Source organism: Pogona vitticeps, chromosome 2 (genome assembly GCF_051106095.1).
Source record: "Pogona vitticeps strain Pit_001003342236 chromosome 2, PviZW2.1, whole genome shotgun sequence".
NCBI classification, from domain to species: domain Eukaryota; kingdom Metazoa; phylum Chordata; class Lepidosauria; order Squamata; family Agamidae; genus Pogona; species Pogona vitticeps.
This window is the reverse complement of record NC_135784.1, coordinates 312101507-312121030: the sequence shown is the minus strand read 5'-3', so window position 1 is coordinate 312121030 and position 19524 is coordinate 312101507. Positions and strand designations below refer to the sequence as shown.

Genomic DNA, 19524 nt, shown 5'->3' with positions numbered 1-19524 from the left:
TCCTGACACGGAGGGACCTAAGCAACGGCACAGCCGCGCAATGGTGTGCGAGCTGCCCCCTCCGGCTGAGCCGAGCATGCAAGGCAGAAAAGAAGGGGAGCCGCCACCCTGCCCCACTTCCAAGGCTCATGATGACCTTCCTGGGCAAAAGAGCCCCCCCCCCGAGTCCCTGTGAGGAAAGGCACCGGGATGTGTGTGTGGTCAGCTGCCAGGGCAAAGAGCGCGCCCGCGGGTCCTTAGTCTTGCAGCCAGGCCGGAAAAACGACAGCCGGTCCGGCAGAGAATTCTGTGGGGCTTCCAGAGGCCGGCATAATTCATTTGGTAGAAGCATTCATGGGGCGCACCTCACAGGTTCACATTCATGTAGCCTCAGCAGACAGGCCTTTATGGACATATGGGTGAGGGATGCGTCGGGCGTCAGAAATGCAAAAGGCGTAACTCCTGGAGACCCTAGGAATGCGCCATCTCCTGCGCGTCCCAGCCTCAACAGCCCTGCTGAGATCTTGCAGACTCAGACCTGTGGCTTCCTTTAGAGAGCCAGTCCCTCTCATATTTTTCTCCTCCTCTTTTCCTGCTGCCATCCACCTTTCTCAGCACGATGGTCTTTTCTAGAGACTCCTGCCTCCTCACGGGGTGCTCAAGGGATAAAGGCACCTTTGTTTGACACCTCTGCTGACTCGAAACCATTCTGTCTCTCTAATATTCTCACTGTGATCCTTAAAGCTTGTTTAACCGTCATAGGGAGGTGACCAAATACAGGTTTAAACAGTAGTTATTACGAGTTGCTTAAAAAAGGTGGGTGAAAAATAAAATCCAGCCACGCCAGATGAGCCTTGTGGCGCAGTGGTTAAAACGCTGTACTGCAGCTAAAACCGTGCTCACGACCTGGGGTTCAAATCCCAGGTAGCCGGCTCAAGGTTGACTCAGCCTTCCATCCTTCCGAGGTCAGTAAAATGAGTACCCAGCTTGCTGGGGGGGGGGGGCAATGTGTAGCCTGCATAATTAAAAATTGTAAACCGCCTGGAGAGTGCTTGTAGCGCTATGGGGCGGTATATAAGTCCAATAAATAAATAAAATAAATAAATACGCCTCCCGCATCTTTCTGGGAAAGGGGTAGTCAAAAGAACAGATCTATCTTCAGTATATATTGTTAGAATGGCAGGGATACAAATGAAACCATATTATAGCTAACAGATCGTAAATATTTGAAAGAATGTCGGAAGGAGAAAGCAGGAAACTCAACAGTATTAGAGACAGAGGCAGAAGGAATAGATCCATATGACAGCGAAAGGCCATTTAAAAAAAGGATCTGGCCACATCTACTGTTTGGCACCCAGACGGCCACTGCTCCGGTTACATAAGTAATTTGTTGAACGGCATGTTGTTAATGTGTTGTGTTACATGTGAGGCAAAAATATTTTAAATAAAATAAATAAAATAATAAATTGTCATTGCCCACAGGCAGGAAGAATAGCAGGAGTCACCTTCTGAGTCCCCCTATCGATTCATTTTGATAGTGCCCCCCTGCAAATATTTACAAAAATTCAAACAATGAGAACAAGGATTTAGAAAATGGCATAAAAGTGGGGGGAAATGTTATAATTCTTTTAAAAATGCCTTATAACACCCTTCAAATTTTTGAAAGTACTGTTACTAGAGAACCTTGCTCGCTACACTGACAAGTACCTTTGTAGCTACTTGTTGCATTATTTTGCTATAACTATGTAATAACTTATCATATTACTAATTACCTGAAAGGAAACCGTTAACAGTTTACTTAAGTATGTCTGAGCTCTGCAGGGGGATTTTGATGCAAGGTTAGGGGCAGCTTTCTCATACCCTTGTAATTATCCATTGCATTACTCATTAACTTAAAGAAACTATTATTTGCAATTAGTTGCTCTGAAGTCTAGAGGAGGAATTTGGTACAAGGTTAGGAGAAACATTCTTAAGCACCTGAGTAGTCGAAGCCTAATACAGCACTAGATTGCAAAATTTTCTAGGTCTTACCTTTGCTCCTCACTTCCGGGCAGATGTTTTTTCCTGGAAAAGGAAAGAAAAAGACTAGGTTAAGAAATCTGGCTTCAGTGCGAGCTGCTGGAACTTAATGTAATATGAAGTCTGACCAAATAGTATCCCTCCGACTTCATGCAGTGCTTCTCAGCCTAACCTGACATTCAAGTCTCTGCTCCAGCAACAGACGCTGAAGAAGAAGAAGAAACTGGAAGCTTTTATGAAATTGTCCAGGACGAAACTGATCACACACCAAAACAAGAGGTGCTGATAATCATAGGTGACTAGAATGCAAAAGGAGGAAAGAAAGCAGAAACAAATGTTGCTGGAGGATTTAACCTAAAAGTCAGAAAGGAAGCCGGAGAACAAACTCACAGATCTCTGTAAACAATAGTCTGCTTAATGCATATACATGCTTCAAGCAGCTGAAGAGATGGTTGTATCCCTATACGTAGATAACCAGATTGCCAGTCTAGAAATCAGATAGACTACATAGCTGGGCACAGAAGATGGAGATGCTCTGTTTTCTTTGCCAAAACAAACAAACAAACAATAAATAAATATTTGTTTGTTTGTTTGTTTATTTGATTTATATCCCGCCCATCTGGTATATTCTACCACTCTGGGCGGCTAACAACAAACATATATATAATTAAAATAATATAAATCCATTAGCAACATCGATAACAAAATAAATAAATAAATAAATAAATAAATAAATAAATAAATAAATAAATAAATAAATAAATAAATAAATAAATAAATAAATAAATAACCAGGGGCAGGCTGTGGTATAGACCATGAATATTAAAAACCACAGTAAAGCTGAAGAGGAATGCTAAACAATCACAGTGCCAAAATACAATTTAAACAATATTCCTGAAAACTTTAAAGAACCAATTTGCATTATAAAATGCAACTGACCAAAAGATTTTATCAAAGAAAAATGCAAAAAAAACCCTCAAAAAAACACACCTTTCTATAGTCCAAAGAAAAATCTCGCTAAAGAAGAATGTTCATTTATCTTGTGTTTTCCAAAGGTATTAAAAAAACACCAGGATTAGTTTCTTCAGAAAAGAGGGAGTGCTGATCATGACATGCACTCTCATCCCATTTCTGTGAAATAGATTTTTGGTACAGATGTAAAATGCTGAAAAGGTGATTTGACGGGTGCCAACACGTGGGTCCGCCTGACCATTAATATCTGGGGGGCTGGGTCTCCGTGAACAGGGCACGGTGGAAAGAGGGGGCGACGCCTTTCTTGGCTGGGGAATCCTTCCCCTTGAGAGGCTCACTTGGCGCTGAAGTTATTTTCATTCTGCTGACTTGAAACACTGCTGTTCCCCAGAGTCTTTGGGGTTTAAGGATCTTGGCTTGAATAGGTTGTGGGGTTCTTTAAAACAGATTTAAAGGTTTTTAACTGCTTACATCGTCTCACATGTTTCAAACATGTGCAAGGCAAGAATATCATTTTATATACCCTGCGGACTATAGGAAGGGTTCGTTCATGTTGCTGGTCCTGAGGCCTCATGCTTTTGGGCGGGCGTGGCTGGAATGGAGAGAGTCTAGTAGTCGTCCGATCATAAATGGGCGACACGACGGGGAGCGTGGCCCCTCTCTCCTGCCCCACTTTGTCCCTCTCAATTTTTATTTTTTTTATTTTATTTTATTTTATTTATATCCCGCCTATCTAGTCGCAGTGGACTACTCTAGGCGGCTTACAACAGAGATAAAATACTATAAAAATAAAACAGCAAATGCTATGGGTCTCTAGCTCCTGATCAGCAGGAGGGAGGAACGGCTCCTCAAACATCCGGGGAGGGGCTGCCTGGACCGTGAGTCAATCCTGGGGAGGCATTTTTTCCAGGAGGAATGTTGGGATGGACGGGCGGATCGCACAGTCCTCTGGGTCTGCTCCTGAACTGAGACAAACAGGCAGCTGAGCTCGCCTTACCCAACCCCGGCGAGTAAACCAGGGAGCCCGATCCCCCGTACGTGAGCCACCTGTGTTTGCCCTGGATGGCTCAGGCCTCCGTTCTGGGCCTGACCCTAATCTTTTGCACAAGAGAACATGGCTCTTGGTCCTTTCTAACGTTGACCAAAGGGGAAGGCGTGTGGCCAAAGGGCTTCTCCCTTGCTGACCGGCCAGCTGCATTTGGCCCAGATCCATCCTCTCTGCACGCCTCAACGCCATGACTCCACCCTTCTGGAATGCTGGGTGGCCAACGGGAGCCCCCTTCTATGCAAGCCGCAGCACCTGCGAGCACAGGCGCGCACAACCTCCCCTTCTCTGGGAAGCCTACTCTTTCTGTGAGTATTGATCTGGAAGAAGAGATGGAAACCCGCGTGATCTTTTTTTTTTTTTTGGAAAAGCCTCCATGCCAAAGGCCGCCGGCCACAAACTGGGCTTGGAAAGTAAGAGAGCGGACGGCTCCCCTTCGCGGGGCCGGAGAACGTTTAGTCATAATGTGGGGAGGGGAGGGAGAGGCGCAGGGCCAGGGCGGGGCTCCCTCTCCCCTTTTCCTCCCTGTGCTGACCCAGGGATGGCTTCGACCAGCTGGGGCCACGGTTCAATCTCTCCTTCCATCCGAAATGCAGCAAAGCGGCTCTGTGGACTCCACGTTCATTTGAGCCAGAGAATGATATGCTTTCAAACCCAGAAACCCAGGTTCAAGATCAAGGCACATGTGATGATGGCCTCAGAACTGAATTTCAGATGGTAACCTCTTAGCAGCAGGACTGCTTTCCTTGCTCAGGATGGTCCGTGGTGGCCAAAGGCAGCGCACGCCACGCTCAAATCACCTGCCAGGCAGGGAGGGAAGGCCGTTCAACCACTGGCCCGACTCGGCTGCAGTGAAACAGCCACGGGTGGTCAGGGAGCGTGGCAGGTTATGGGATGCAGATGCGGAAGGAAGGAAGGAAGGAAGGAAGGAAGGAAGGAAGGAAGGAAGGAAGGAAGGAAGGAAGGAAGGAAGGAAGGAAGGAAGAGGGAGGTCCCCTCAAGGCCCCTGTTTCTTTTGCACTGGATGAAAAGAAAGACCACACTCTGTTGGTGCCACTGTGGGCACCAGGGGAAAAGGGTGGCATGGAGCTTTGGTCTACGTGGGCTGGCAGATCAGGCAGGGAGAAAGAAAGAAAGAAAGAAAGAAAGAAAGAAAGAAAGAAAGAAAGAAAGAAAGAAAGAAAGAAAGAAAGAAAGAAAGAAAGAAAGAAAGAAAGAGAGGGTGTGTCAAAACTCGCTGGCTGTTTCCTGCCGGCTCCATTCTCCCGAAAGGGAAGGGGCCTCTTGACAAAACCCGGCAACGGCCTGCAACGGCCGAGATGCTACAGCAGAGGCGGGGACACAACGTACGCGGAGTGCCAGACGCACAAGCCTTACCTGTAGGTGGTGATGTATCTGGTGGGCAGAAACGTCTCCACGCTGGAAGCCCAGACGCAAGAGAAGTTCTCGTAGTTGGAGGCTCTGCAGGAGATGGAGGGCAGTCCTGGGACACCTGTGGGTGAAGCCAAGGCGCTCTTTGGAGGAAAAGTCTTCAGGGATCGGAGCTCGAGGCACCCCCCCCCCACACACACACCTCCTGCCCCAGGGAGGGCCAGGCTCAGCTTCAGCCGCACCTCAACCCCACCCCAAAATGGCTCCTTCCTCCAAGGCTGGAAAAGTGACCCCTTTCCTGGGTGGCAGCTTTACACCACTCCCCCACCCACCCGCGCACACCCCCAAGTGTGTCATCGGAAAGAGCCACTTTTCCAAGCCCTGCACAGGAAGGGTCCCCGACAGGGAGACCCTCAGGGACCCCCTCCCCTCCCCTCTCTTCCAGCCCAAGGAGCCCCCGAAACGTACGGCCGAGGCGGAGGGTGACAGAGCTGAGGAGCAGCCCGTTGGCATCGTGGCAACTGTAGGTGCCTTCGGAGGAGCGCTCGGCGCGCGGCAGGAGGAGCTGACCCTGCTGGACGGTGGAGCCGGCGGGCAGGGCCGTGGCCTCGCTCCAGCGCCATTCCACCGGAGAGCTAGAAAGCAGAAAGAGATGCCGTGAGGCTCGAGCAGAGAACCAGGCGGGGCAGCAGAAGGCGCACGGCTTTGCTGAGAAGTTACTCTTGGGGGTGTAGAACTCCCAGCACGGGCCAGCCTCGAAGTAACTTTTGCCCACCCTGTGTGGAAACGTAGCTTCTCCAAGCTCCATTCCGAGACTGTTTTCTCTTCCCTAGTCTCTCTAAACAAGAGCCTGAGGAGAGGTTACTTTGATCTTGCTTTTATTCGGTTTATTCAGGAAGCAAAGCAGCCAGAGAGGCCCCGATTTGGTGTCACTTCCTAGCATGCCTTCACACACACTCCCCTGCAATCGTTCCTGCAGACTCAACTCCTCCCCCCCCCCCCCCCGGCATCAGCCTCTCTCTCACCACAGACGTCACACAATTCCCCGTGTGGTGCCAGGATCGCTGGCAGAGACCTACCCGGGGCTCCCTCGGGCGCACGTCAGCATCACGTCTTTTCCTAGCTGCCCATACGTCACCCCTGGAAGAGAAGGCCAGGAGCATGAGAGAGGGGTGGGTGGGTGAGTGGGTGGGGAGGGGCTGCTTTCTGGGTGCCTTGGGCGTAGGAAGGGCCTCTTGGGCATGGCCAAACCCCTTTGGATATCCTGGGTCTCATGGGGATGTTATCCTGCCCCTTTGCCCCTCTCCTGCCTTGCCCGGAGACCCACCAAATAGATCACGTCCAAAGGACGAGATGCTCCACGGGCCCTCCTGTCTCAAAAGGAGGCCACACTGGGATTCCTTCGAGGGGCCCAAGAAGAGGAAGGAAGCCGGAAGGAACCGCTTGGCCCAAAGCGGCCAAGAGAGCTCGGACTACACGACCCAGAATGCCCCAGCCACTCAGCCAGAAAATCCCAGGAGTCGTTGTCCCCAAAAGGAACTTGCCCCAAACTTCTCCGTGTCCTGGGCTTGCAAGAAGACAGCCCTTTGGTGGGTGAAGAGCAGCCATTCCCTTGCAAGGCACAGAGGGGGGGTGTCCCCCCCAGCGTCTTCCACCCCAACCCTACCTGCACCTCAGGTAGTCCTGCCGGAGGGGGAAGACACTCCCCCTTCGGCCCCACCACCGACCAGAGCAGAGCAGCTCGAATGCAGGGAAACAGGGAGCATCACCGAGGCACTTCCCTCCCTCCCTCCCTCCCTCGCTGCCCCCACCCAGGAGCTGGGGGTAAACGTCTGCAGAGAGGGTGGGTTTTTTTTGTCCCCCCCCCCCAGTGTGGTAAAGCAGTGAAGTGTGTTGGGTAGATCCAGGTACGAGCCCTACTTTGAACCATGAAGCTCATGGGGTGGCGTCACATGGTGAAACACACACATTCTCTCTCTCTCTCTCTCTCTCTCTCTCTCAGTCGGATCTACCTTGCAGGAATATCTGTGTGTTTTTTTTTTTTTGTTTTGGTGATAATAAAGCCAGGTGGAAGACACTGGCCTCACTGGAGGAAAAGTGGCACAGAAGTCTAACCAGGAAATACTCTCCTGCTCAGAAAATGGAAGCAGGGCTTCTGGGAGCAACAAGGGGCCTTTTTCTCTGCCAAGATCACTTTTTCTGTGGCCCCTTTTAGGCTGGAACACAGCAGCTTCAGAATCTGGGAATGGGGCCACCCACCCAACCTGGGCTACAGAGAAAAGAGGGATGGGGCTCCCTGTCCTCAGAGATCCTATAGCCCCACAGAAACCCACCCCATGTTTTTAAGAAATGCCCCTCCTCCCTCCAAAGTCTCCTTGTCACCCTCCTGGGAGCTTGGAGGGCAATTCTGCTGTGCTCTGAGAGCTTCCCAACACCTTTGAGGCCACCATGCCCTCCCCAATTAAAATTTGCTTTTCAATATATTTTATTGACCACTAGAGGGCAAGAGGGAGCTCTTAGGGTTTTTTTTTTAAGGAAAAACTTTGTGGGTTGGATGTTGGTGGAGCTGACACAGATGTTTCCAAGGACTGTGGTGGTCTTTGGGAAAAGACCACCTGCTGCAGGCGTTTGCCCTCGTCACACAAGACAACAAGAGTGGGAACGGGGAAGAGGCTAGCTTGTTCTCCGTCCCGCATGTCCAAAATGGAAGGCATGGCCGAGCCGTAGCAAGATTCCTGGCCTGAGAAGGCAGCTGCCCAAAGCCATCTCTGGTTCTTCCCTGAAGCCTTCTTCTCCCACCACCTTCTCATCTTTTCTGTGCCAGGTCGTTGGACCTGACCCTGCGAAGACTCACCTCCCTGTCCCTAATTCTGCCAACAATGCCTGGGGCCCCCCAAGTGGTCCTACTCGGCCGCTGCTTAGCTCACCTTCTTCTCCCCATTCCCCTGACATGGTGATGGACGTGGTCACCAGAACAGCCGCCGAAAGGACCACCACTCTGCTGACGCAGGAGACGAGGCTCAGCATCTGAGCGACAGAAAAAGCAGGGAAGGGGAAGGGAGACGGAAACGGAGAGGAAAGACACACATTACTGGACAGCTCCTTAGCACTTGGGCTACGGGACTCTATCTTCCCCCTCCGGCACAGCGAAGCACACCCACCACACCCACCGAGGCACCAGATTGCTCTGAGTCACTTGGCGCGAAGAAGGTCAGGCTCCCGGTGCTCTCCATGCGGAGAAATCTGCAAGACCGACCCACAGGCTTTGCCAAAGACGCCAAGTGGCTCTCTGGGAAAATGTGGAGAACGGATTTCATGGCTCCCAAGAAGCATCACGGGACCTGCAAAGCTTTCGCCTCAAAAGGTGAACAAGTCCAGGCCATGGAAAATGTAGGCAGAGAAGCCGCCTCTCCCGCAACGCCTTCCGCATTCGTAAACCTGGCGCCTTTTGCCCTCCCGTGAGCCCCTCGGACAGAGGTCTGGAGTGGGTGGGTGGGTGGGTGGGTCTAGAGAAGGGCAGCTGCTCTGATGGAGGAGGAGGAGGATGGCATTTTGAATCCTGAGGAAGGGGGTGCTCCGTCTCGTCCCAAATGGGGGTGCAGTGTGTGTGTGGGCTTCCCAAAGCAATGGAAGGGACAAAGTCCTCTTGATGTGACCCCCCACTGCCGCTGCCCTGGATCCATGCATGGGAAAACGAAATGACCGGTCTCCGCAGGCAAATACGGGAACAGGCAGGAACTCAAGAGAGGCTCAACCTCTGCCCACTACGCCAGGCTCACTGGCTGCCCTGGAGCACCTCCTCAGCCAGGAAAGAGGCAACTCCAAAAGGCAGTTTATTTAAAATATTTTTACCCCGCCTTCAAAGGATTCAAGGTGGCTTCCCTAACTAGGCATCTCCCAGTTGGTTCCAGTTTGCCACATTCCAGAGGCAGAGCATGGTTGATCTATATTGCATGCTTGGAAACGTGACCCTTTGGTCTTGTTTTGTTTGCTTTATTTTACTTTATTTCCATTTCTGTACTACTCCATTTGTTTTGCTACTCTGTCGACGGTTCATGATAGACAATAAAATAAACCGCTATATCATAAATGCAATAAAACCTCACTTGGATGACAGCGTCCAGTCTCCTCCCCGGCCAGCCTGGAGGGCTAACCCTGGCGGCATAGAGGGTAACAGGGCGGAAGGCAGCCCCCGCATGGCCCCAATCCAGCTCCTACAGAAGCATTCGGAAAAAGGAAGATTTCCCCGCGGCCCCTTCCACTACCACGATGGCCCGCCACGGTAGAAATGCAGTGACATCGAGGTCACGCCAGTAAAACTAGAGAAAGAGCAACGTGTCCTACATGAAATCCCTAGAAAGAGGGGCCCCAGCCAATAAATCCCTAAACAGAATACATATGTCCAAACTACAGTACTGTACAATGTTTCAGATTTATTTTGTGTGTTTTGGGAAAAACAACAACAACCAACCTGCATTGGACAACAGCCGGGCGAAGTTTGCGATTGTTTTCAAGACCAGAGCAGATGAAGCCAGGACAAACGGCCGCTCTGCTCCCCTGCTCAGGGCGAGAAGCTCTTCTGGACGGCATCGTTTGGCTTTGGCAGGAAACGCCCCCCCCCCCAATTGCATCTTCTGCCTAGCTAGATCGCGTGAGTGAGCCAGTCTGAAAACTAAGTACGGGGCTGGGGAGGGAAGGTCCCTTGGCTGACCTACAGAGAGGTCAGGGGGGCTGGGGGGGGGCAGCTGCTGCAGACCCATCTCCTGGGCTTTGTCAGGAATCAGGATTTGTGCCTTCCACGGAGGAGGAGATCGGGGCCAAGGCTCTCCGGGGAGGCTGCCGGGACTGGCTTCCTCTTCCTGTGTGTGTATGAGTGATGTGGGATCAGTAGCACCCATCCCCACGTCTCTCCTCCTGTCCAGCCCCATCCCTGCCTCGCCCCACGGCTATCCAGGAAGCAAGAACTCCGGGCAGACGCGGTCAGCAGGCCAGTGTGCAAAACCCCGTCCTCCGCCAACAACACAGTCAACCTTGGCGGCTTCCTTTGAGGAACAAGACATGAGTCGCACTCCACTTGTTTGGCCTTATGCTGGCTACGGCCTGACACTTATGAGGAATTTTATTATTATTATTATTATTATTATTATTATTATTATTATTATTATTATTATTATTATTATTATTATTATTATTATTGTTGTTGTTGTTGTTGTTGTTGTTGTTGTTGTTGTTGTTATTGTTATTATTGTTATTGTTATTGTTATTGTTGCTGTTGCTGTTGCTGTTGCTGTTGTTGTTGTGTGCTGTCAAGTCATTTCTGACTCACGCTGACTCTTTTCCAGGGTGTTCTAGGTCGCCAGTATTCAGAAGTGGTTGACCTGTCGTCCCTTCTTCTGGGGGGGGGGTGCTCCGGGGCCACTGAGCATCTGGCCCAAGGCTACCCAGGCTGGCTCGGTCCTCTCGCAGGAGGAGGCCCAGTGGGGGAATTGAACTCCCAACCTCTGGCTCGGCAGCCAAATACCCAACTCACGGAGCTGGTCCCCAATGTTCTGGAACCATGACCGTCCTCTCAGAAACACAGGTCAACACACTCTTGAATGTTACAGTGAAGTTTGCATGGCATCCCCTTTGTTTTGAGGGAGGGGGGGAGGAAAAACACCATCCTCGGCCAGGGTGGGGTGGGGTGGCTGCAAAAGAGCCGAGTCTGGCCACGTGTCTTTTCACTTTCACAGAATTTTTTCCCCTTTCTTGACTTGCTCTTCCGAAACGGAACAAAGCCTCGAGAGTTTAATTCAACAGGTCAAGCTGCCTGTGTGGCTGCGGGTCAGCAAGAGAAGAAGCTGGCAATCTTTGGCCTCTTGGGGTAGGGGGCACTGCCTTGTCCCCCCCTTCACCGGTATGGCCCCTCGGCTCATTGGGTCCTCTTTGGAAGTACCCCTCTGACTTAGTTTTAAAGGTACATAAACACACACACACACACACACACACACACACACACACACAGAGAGAGAGAGAGAGAGAGAGAGAGAGAGAGAGAGAGAGCGCAGCACACTTTTTAAAGCCCTCCCATAGGCAGCCAGTGAGTGGAGAGGAAACAGTCTGGCTGAAGAGAAAAATCTTAGTCTGCCAGTGAACAGACTACTTCAAATATTTTCAGATTTTCCAAAACTCAGTACATACCTACTGAAGTGGCACAGCCCCCCCCCCCCCAAAGAAAACAGCCCGTGTTTGTCAAAAGAGCTGCACCAGGCAGGTCACGCTAGAGACGGGCACGGTTGTTTATTTGCACTACAACTTTAAAAAAAATCCCGCAGGTGTGCAAAAATAAACAAACTGAGGAATGAATTAATGCATCACTTTGCCCCTCTCAGGATAACCCCCAGTCCTGGGTGCAAATGGAGTAAAAATCACAAGCGGCAAACGGTCACCCGGGGTGGAATAAAAGGCGGGCCACTTATCCAACCAGATGCTCAGGGGGCGGGGATGGTTGGTGGTACAGTAATTATCCCCAGAGTGCCTAATGCGAGATTCCGTACTCAGTGAGCTGCATTTAATGATAGATTTGAGGCTGGCTGAAAATTGTTAATTAGCCGGTAGTGTGTTCCTAGAACTAAGGCTTCATTGTTTACCCCAGTTCCTCTCTCTGACTTTCCGATTCTTGCAAAGCACAGCTAAGAACTAAGCACCACTGTGTTCTAGGACTCTCTGGTTCCTCCTAACCCCAAAAACCACAGCAGGATCAGCCTGTGCCCTGAACCCCCCCCCCGCATTCATTCCACAGCAGGGTTAACCACCACCACCACCCCTTTTAAGCCTGGGTTATGCTCTCAGCTCCTCCCAGAGCGGGCAGCAAAATTTCTGTGAACCGAGATGTCTGGAATAGTTTAGCATGGAAAAAATAACATCTCTCCTGGCCTATAATGGATTGGCATGTTTATTTATACATGGATTCCGGGGGCCACGTGGGGAGGAGGGGCAGCAAACAGAGCAGAAAATCTAAACAGAGCCATTGAAGGCTTAGCAGCTGGCGGGGCGGCTGCCTTTCTTTCTGAAGGCCTGGAGGGGGTCTGTGCATGTGGGTGGGTGGGTGGGTGGGTGTGCATGCCCGCGCACACATGGGGGATGGGTGGGAAGACTGGCTGTCCCGGGGACCAAAATATGGGCTTGAGTCGGAATTCCTTTTTGCTAAACGCAGGGCCACTGGGATCCGGCTGAAGAGGCCGACGGCTGCCCCTGTTTGCTTAAAGCAGAGGGACCCACTTCTGAGAGGCAGGCGCAAGCGCATGAGGAGGTGCGCACTGACTGCCCAGGCCCAAGGGCTTGCATGCTCATCTCAGAGCCGGCTTTCCTTCCAGGAACCCCAGCGCTTAAGCTCCTTTGACCCTGCGGTACCCACCTGATGCTTTCAGGCTGGCAGGACTCTCTGGGCAGCTGCCTGTGCCAAGAGGCCCAAGCGTCGGCGTTGAGGGCTCGCTCTGTGCCTGCGATTCTCCCTCTGCTTCTTTGCTCTCTCCGCCAGGGTGCAGGGGAGGGGGGCACCGCTTCGGTTCCCTACCACATGCGCTCGCCGAGCCCCACAGAAAGCAGCCCCATCTCTGCTGAGCTGGAAGGAGGGGTGCAGGGAGCCAGACAGCAAGTCTCTGGGGGGATTCAGACCACACGGGACCCTGGCAAGCCATGCAGAACTCTCTCTCTCTGTCTGTCTGTCTGTCTCTCTCTCTCTCACACACACACAAAAACACACACAGAGTGTGCAACAGGGTGTAGGGCTTTGTAAAGGAGATGCTCCTTCTTCCCTACACTCGTGAGCCAATGCTTTTGGAAGGTGTCCAGACTTCACAAACTAAATGCCTTATCTCGGTGGTCTGGAGACCCCACAGGCCGCACGGGACACTGCACTGCTGTTTTGCCCAATATGATTTGAAGGCATCCTTATTTTTACGGCTGACCTTCCTCATTAGTTTGGTCAAGACCCTGTTATGAAAAATCAGATCGTATGGGACTGAAGAGCCCACTGGAATGAGGGCAGAATGTGGTTTTGGTTTGGGTAGTGTTTAAACTTTTCAGGACAACATCATCAATCATGAGTCTGGCTTCCTCTGCTGTTTTCTTGTACGCTCCGTATTTGGCAGACAAATGGCTGTGGAACTCAGTGCCACAGGACGTGACTGGGCTGGAGGCTAACGTCTGGTTCGTTTGCCAGAGGAACTGGGGAATGTGATTGCCTTAGACGGATCAGCCGTTCCAGACCCATGCGTGCAAAACAGGAGGGGAAGGATGCCGAACTGAGGTTACGTGACTGATAGCTACAGATGGAGGGTCTCGGAAGCCTCGCTTGTGTGCCTTGCTTTTAAAGCTGCTTTGAAAGGGGGGGGGGGGCTGCCTCTCCAAAAAGCTCTCCGGGAGAACAGTTGCTTGGTGAAGATGCTGAGGATTCATCACACTCCCAGTTTGAAAGTCCCTTCACTTGAGGTCTGGACTGCCTTTGGGTCACTTTGATGGGAGAAAGGCAGCCCATTAAAAGAAGAATGCGAAAGAATGAACAAATCAACAAACAAAAAAATGAATGAATGACTGTGAAATGCACTTGAAACGGGTCATAATAACGTGCTGATGAAAGCGTCACTCTACAATACGAAGCGCTGCTAGGCATTCAAAGTATTTGGGGCAGAGGCCCACATCGGCATAAAATCCCTGTAGGCTACCGAATGTCTACTGTGGCCAGCGGTTTCTCATTTGTCCTCCGGGCAGAGCTTCCGACAAGGACGTGGAGGTTTCACGGTCAGCTCGAGAAATGATCCACAACATCCAACCGCACACGACAGTGTCGCCCGCCGACCCTTTCGATGGTCTGCAGATGAAGTGAGCAGAGGCTGCAGTCTAAAAAGGACTTATTTTCTTTTTTTAAAAAAGCCAGGTTATTACCACCACCATCTTAAGACTGCTGAGCTGGAAGGGACCCCATGGCTCATGCCATGACAGCCCCTGTCAAGGAGGCACAGGGACGAGGACTCAAACTCCCTGCCTCTCCCTTCATCATTAAAAAGCAAGCAGCCAAAAAAGAAGAAGTTAAAAATACAACATGAAAATGTGGAGTTCTAAACGCGTTGAGCTCAACGGGGCGCCCAGAGGCTTCGAGCCCAGCTTCCTGACCAAGAAGGAAACCCACAGTTAAAACATCCCTGGCAGGTGGGCCTCCAGCCTCAGCCTGAAAGCCTCCACCAGAGGAGGGCGCGTCGCCTTCTCAGAGATTCCGTTGCGTTTCTGGAAGAGCTCTTGCAGGCAGGGAGCTCCCCGTCGCCGCCTTGAATCGCAATCTCCCTTCTGGTCGTTTCTTTCCGTGACTCACGAGTCTTACGCCCTCTTGCTTTACCTTCCACGTGACAGCCCTCGGATCTCTAAATGCAGCTGCCCCACAGAATTGGGGCAAGACTGCTCAGTCTCCAGATTCAACCCATCCAACTCCCTCAACTCTTCCATCATCGTGTTTGGCTGCCAGATTTTTGGACCACCTGGTCTTCCTCTTCGAGACACACTCCAACTTGTTTGTTTAAAATATCTTTACCCTGCACCTTTCTCCTTAAAAAGAACCCAAGGCAGCTCACGTCATTAAAAGACAAGATTTAAAGTTAGCAACAGTGAGTCTACAATTACTTAAATGGATCAAACAAAGAACATACTAAAAAAAAATAAAAGCAACACCAAAAAGACATTCAAAGAAGCAAGGCCCAGCAAGCCACTAAAAAAAACACCACTCAGCCCGCCAGCCATTTAAAGGAAAGCTTGCCTGAAAGGAAAAGTCTTTGCTTGCGGAAGGACAGCCAAGACAGGGCCAGCCTGGCCTCCAGTGGGAGGGAGTACCAGAGTCTCCGAGAGCCCCCACCGAGAAGACCCTCTCCCACGTGCATCCCCACCAAACACACCTGTGGAGGTGGCAGGACACTGCAGATGATCTTAACACCACACACAGGCTCCTAAAGGGAGACACGGTCCTTGGGATACTTTGGGCACAAGTCATTTGGGGCTTGTTGACACCCTTCTTAAACGGTGGCGACCAGAGCTGGACACAGGATTTCACATGGGTAGGTTACTTTCCTGGATCTGGAGTCTATACAAGATCTTTACAGCAGCCTGGAGAGGCACAACAATGTTATTGTACCCCCCAATGGAGCTGAAGCTGGCTGGCTAACTCAGTAGTTTAGGTCTCTGGCTGTGGAACCACAGATTGGGAGTTCGATCCCCCCACGGTGTCTCCCGGGAGAAAGAGCCAGCCTGGGTGGCCTTGGGCCAAAGGCACAGTCCCAGGACTCCCCCAAAGGAAGGGAATGGGAAACTATTTCTGAGTATTCTGTACCTAGAAAGCAAGGCAAAGGGTCGCTTGTAAGTCAGAATCAACTTGACAGCATAAAATTATTAAATGATGGTGATGGAGACCTGAGAAACACAGAAGAGAGAGAGAAAGCAAGAGAGAGATCACCTATGGTTAGTCTTGGGAGTTCATGCCAGGGAAATGTAGAATTAATGCAATATGCAAAAAAAAAAACCCTTAACTTTTTTTAAGGAGGTACTGTATGGCATGAGCCTGAAAACATGGAAAAATAAAGACGTTAGAAGCATTGGCAATACGAATCTATCACAGGATGCAAAGCATGTATTTGAACAAAGAGTGTGGCCAGACAAGAAATGTTAAAACCAAGTAACCACGAAACCCCAAGAATGGAGAAAGCTAGAATACTGTGGTCACCTAACAAGCAACTAATCTTGTAAGGTAAAATTAAGTGGGAAAAAGATGTGCAGGAAGAGAAGAGAAGAACCCATCGGACCAGGAAGTGGGCAGACTGGTTAGGATGCAGCACCGTGTCATTATTTTGAGCTGCTACACCCAGGAGTGTGTTTGTTTGTTGCAGGATGTTGAGCATGGCTTTGCTTGCGTGGGGAATTAAAGCAACGGCCCTCCAGTTAGTGCACTCCTTGGCATCTGAATGTATGTCTATGGAATATTTCCAGTCTGTGGACCTTTTGTTTTATTTTCCGTATTTATTGGCAAATTCTTGTTAGGATTTTGTCAGAGTCATTCTCTGTGACTTGAAACTGTTCTATTGGTATCCCACCTAAAGGAAGAGACCCTGGAGAGCATATTGCAAATATTCGCTGGCTACCAGAGCACATGGGTATGGGATGTGGTGGCGCTGCGGGCTAAACCGCAGAAGCCTGTGTTGCAGGGTCAGAAGACCAAGCAGTCGTAAGATCGAATCCACGCAACGGAGTGAGCTCCCGTTGCTTTGTCCCAGCTCCCGCCAACCTAGCGGTTCGAAAGCATGCAAATGCAAGTCGATAAATAGGGACCACCTCGGTGGGAAGGTCACAGCATTCCATGTCTAAGTCGCACTGGCCATGTGACCACGGAAGATTGTCAACGAACAAAACGCTGGCTCTATGGCTTGGAAACGGGGATGAGCACCGCCCCCTAGAGTCGAACACGACTGGGCAACAATTGTCAAAGGGAACCTTTACCTTTACTTTTACCAGAGCACACCAAAGAATTTCAGAAAACTGGTCTATGCTTTAAGTTGTTGTTATGTGCAGCCAAGTTGTCTCCAACTTATGGTGGCCCTAAGAATGAGCAATCTCTAAAACGTCCTGTCCTCAGCAGCCCTGCTTAGCTCTTGCAAACTCAAAAGCTGTGACATCCTTTAGTAAGTCAGCCCATCTCTGATGGAGTTCCTGCATGGCAGGGGTGGGACTCGATGGCCACTGTGGTCTCTTCCAACTCTGTGATTCTATGATTCTATCTCGTATTTGGTTTTCCTCTTTTTCCTGCTACCTTCCACTTTTCTCAGTGTTATTGTCTTTTCCTGCCTTCTCATGATGGGCCCAATCAGGACAGCCTCTGTTTCAACATTTCTGTCTCCAGAGATAGCTCAGGCTTGATTTACTCTAGGACCCACTTGTTCACCATATTTCAAAGGAATCAATTTCCCCCCAAACCATATTTCAAACAGATCAGTTAAAAAACAACACCTCAATCAATACAAAAATCATAGCTGCAGAAGAACTACAAACCGTATATACTCGAGTATGAGCCGACCTGAATATAAGCCGAGGCACCCAATTTTACCACAAAAAACTGGTAAAACTTATTGACTCGAGTATAAGCCGAGTGTGGAAAATGCAGCAGCTACTGGTACATTTAAAAAAAAAAAGATACCAATAAGTTTACATTAATTGACGCATCAGTATGTTTGTTAAATGTTTTTGAAGATACTGCCCTTTTGAGTGCAAGACACACTTTACTGCCTGCAGAGGGAGGACTCATACTGGATGCTGCGCTTATCTACTGCTCTACTGCTGCTTAACAAGATGGAGGGAGATGGAGGATGGAGGAGGAAGGTGGGATGAGTGGGTACATGGAATATGCAGAAGGAGGAGGATGGGGGTGTCCTGGAAGCAGAAATGCAGTGTACTTAACCTGGGTCATTGGACCACCCACAGAGGCTACAGGCACCCGTAGATGAGCGGGGGAGTCTGGAGAACACCCACACTGGAGGGGAGAACATGTAATTTTGACACTGACTTGAGTATAAGTCGAGGGGGTGTTTTTTCAGCAAAAAATTGCACTGGAAAACTAGGCTTATACTCGAGTATATACAGTAACTTTATTGTTGACAATGAAGAAAATGAAATGATTAAAGATTTGTATACTTTGGCTCAACTATCAATCCAAAGGGAGGCTGCAGCCAAGAAGAACTCAGAAGAGGGCTGAGACTAATTAAGGGCAGCAACGGAGGAATTAGAACAGATCCTCAGGTGTTAAGGAGGTGTCCCTGGAGGCCAAGAGGAGGATCATCCACACAGTTGCGTTCCCCAATCACTACGCTGGAGGACAGCTTTGTGGACTCCCAGAAAGATTTGGTCCTAGATCAAATCAAGCCTGAACTTTCCCTGGAAGCCAAGAAGATAAAACTGAGGCTGTCCTACTTTGGGCACCTCCTGAGAAGGCAGGGTCCTCCGGAAAAGACAAGAATCCTAGAAAAAGTCAAATCCAGCAGGAAAAGAGGAAAACCCACTATGAGGTGGACGAACTCCCTAAGGGGAGTTCATGAGAAGGGATCAGGGCCTTTCAGGACTGGATATTTTGGAGGTCTCTCTCTCATTCGTAAGATCAGGATTTGTCAAAAGCAACGTGATGCCACAGAAGAACAAAACCCGATGATGGTGTCTAACGGCCCCTTGGAAAGCTCTCTGGACAAAGAGAAAAATGACTAATTTACACCTCTAAATGATGAACGATCAGGGAGGCTGGCCAAGTCTTTCGGTCCCCCTGCTTTAAAAATAACTTTTCTCCCTCCGTCCAGAAAAAAAGGGATGGTCGGGTGGGTTCTGACTTGCAAGTCAAGTCCAAGAAGAAGAAGAAGAAGAAGAAGAAGAAGAAGAAGAAGAAGAAGAAGAAGAAGAAGAAGAAGAAGAAGAAGAAGAAGAAGAAGAAGAAGAAGCCCAAGTTGAGTCTGAGTTGAGTCGCCCGGTGCAACTTAAGTCTACCTTGACAACAAACAGGTCCCGTGACTCCAGTCCTCTTCTGTGCGAACAATTGCGAGAATTTAGACGACAGAGAAGGTAAAAGGAGCCCTAACAAATCAGAGGGCACCCTCAATAAATTGTTCTGTTCATTGATACTGTACCCCCAGATCATCCAAACCGGTGGTCCCGCTTGAGAACATCACTGAAAAAGATAAAAGAACGGGCATTTCCCCCCCCATCATGAATGGGAACCCCTCAGCCTTCGACTGAGCCCGTCCTCCAAAAGAGGGGAAGTACAAGGGGGCAGGAGGGGGCCTGTGGCGTTCCTACTTACGGGAGGGGCCGATCTCCCGGTCCTGACGCTAGAAGAGGGTGGACGGCAGGACAAGCCAGGGAATGGGGTGGAGGCGGAAGGCTGCCGCCGCCGCCCCCCACCCCTCAGCGCCACTGCAGCCCTTTTCTACTTCCTGTGCGTCCAGGGCCGACGATGGGCTCGGAGGGCAGGGTGCCACACCAGGCTGGCTGTTGTTCTGCCTTGGCTGGCAGCACGGTGCTTTTGCCCTCTCCGGTCCGTGAGCTGTTCAGCCGGCGTGTAAATAATGGGGTCGTAAATCCTTCGG

The 19524-nt window shown here is 50.3% G+C and overlaps 1 protein-coding gene across 3 annotated transcripts in view; it reads right to left on the bottom strand.

Annotated features, from left to right (window-relative positions):
- The window catches only part of IL11RA (interleukin 11 receptor subunit alpha), a 55734-nt gene that overhangs the window by 11176 nt on the left and 25034 nt on the right, over window positions 1-19524 (bottom strand). For all 3 annotated transcript variants that reach the window (XM_078384198.1, XM_072993034.2, XM_020800710.3), the window contains 5 exons: window positions 8314-8413; window positions 6466-6526; window positions 5855-6021; window positions 5393-5507; window positions 2011-2043 (listed from right to left, as the gene is read on the bottom strand). In XM_078384198.1, the coding sequence (XP_078240324.1) occupies window positions 2011-2043; window positions 5393-5507; window positions 5855-6021; window positions 6466-6526; window positions 8314-8413 (476 nt within the window). The remainder of the gene's footprint in view (window positions 1-2010; window positions 2044-5392; window positions 5508-5854; window positions 6022-6465; window positions 6527-8313; window positions 8414-19524) is intronic.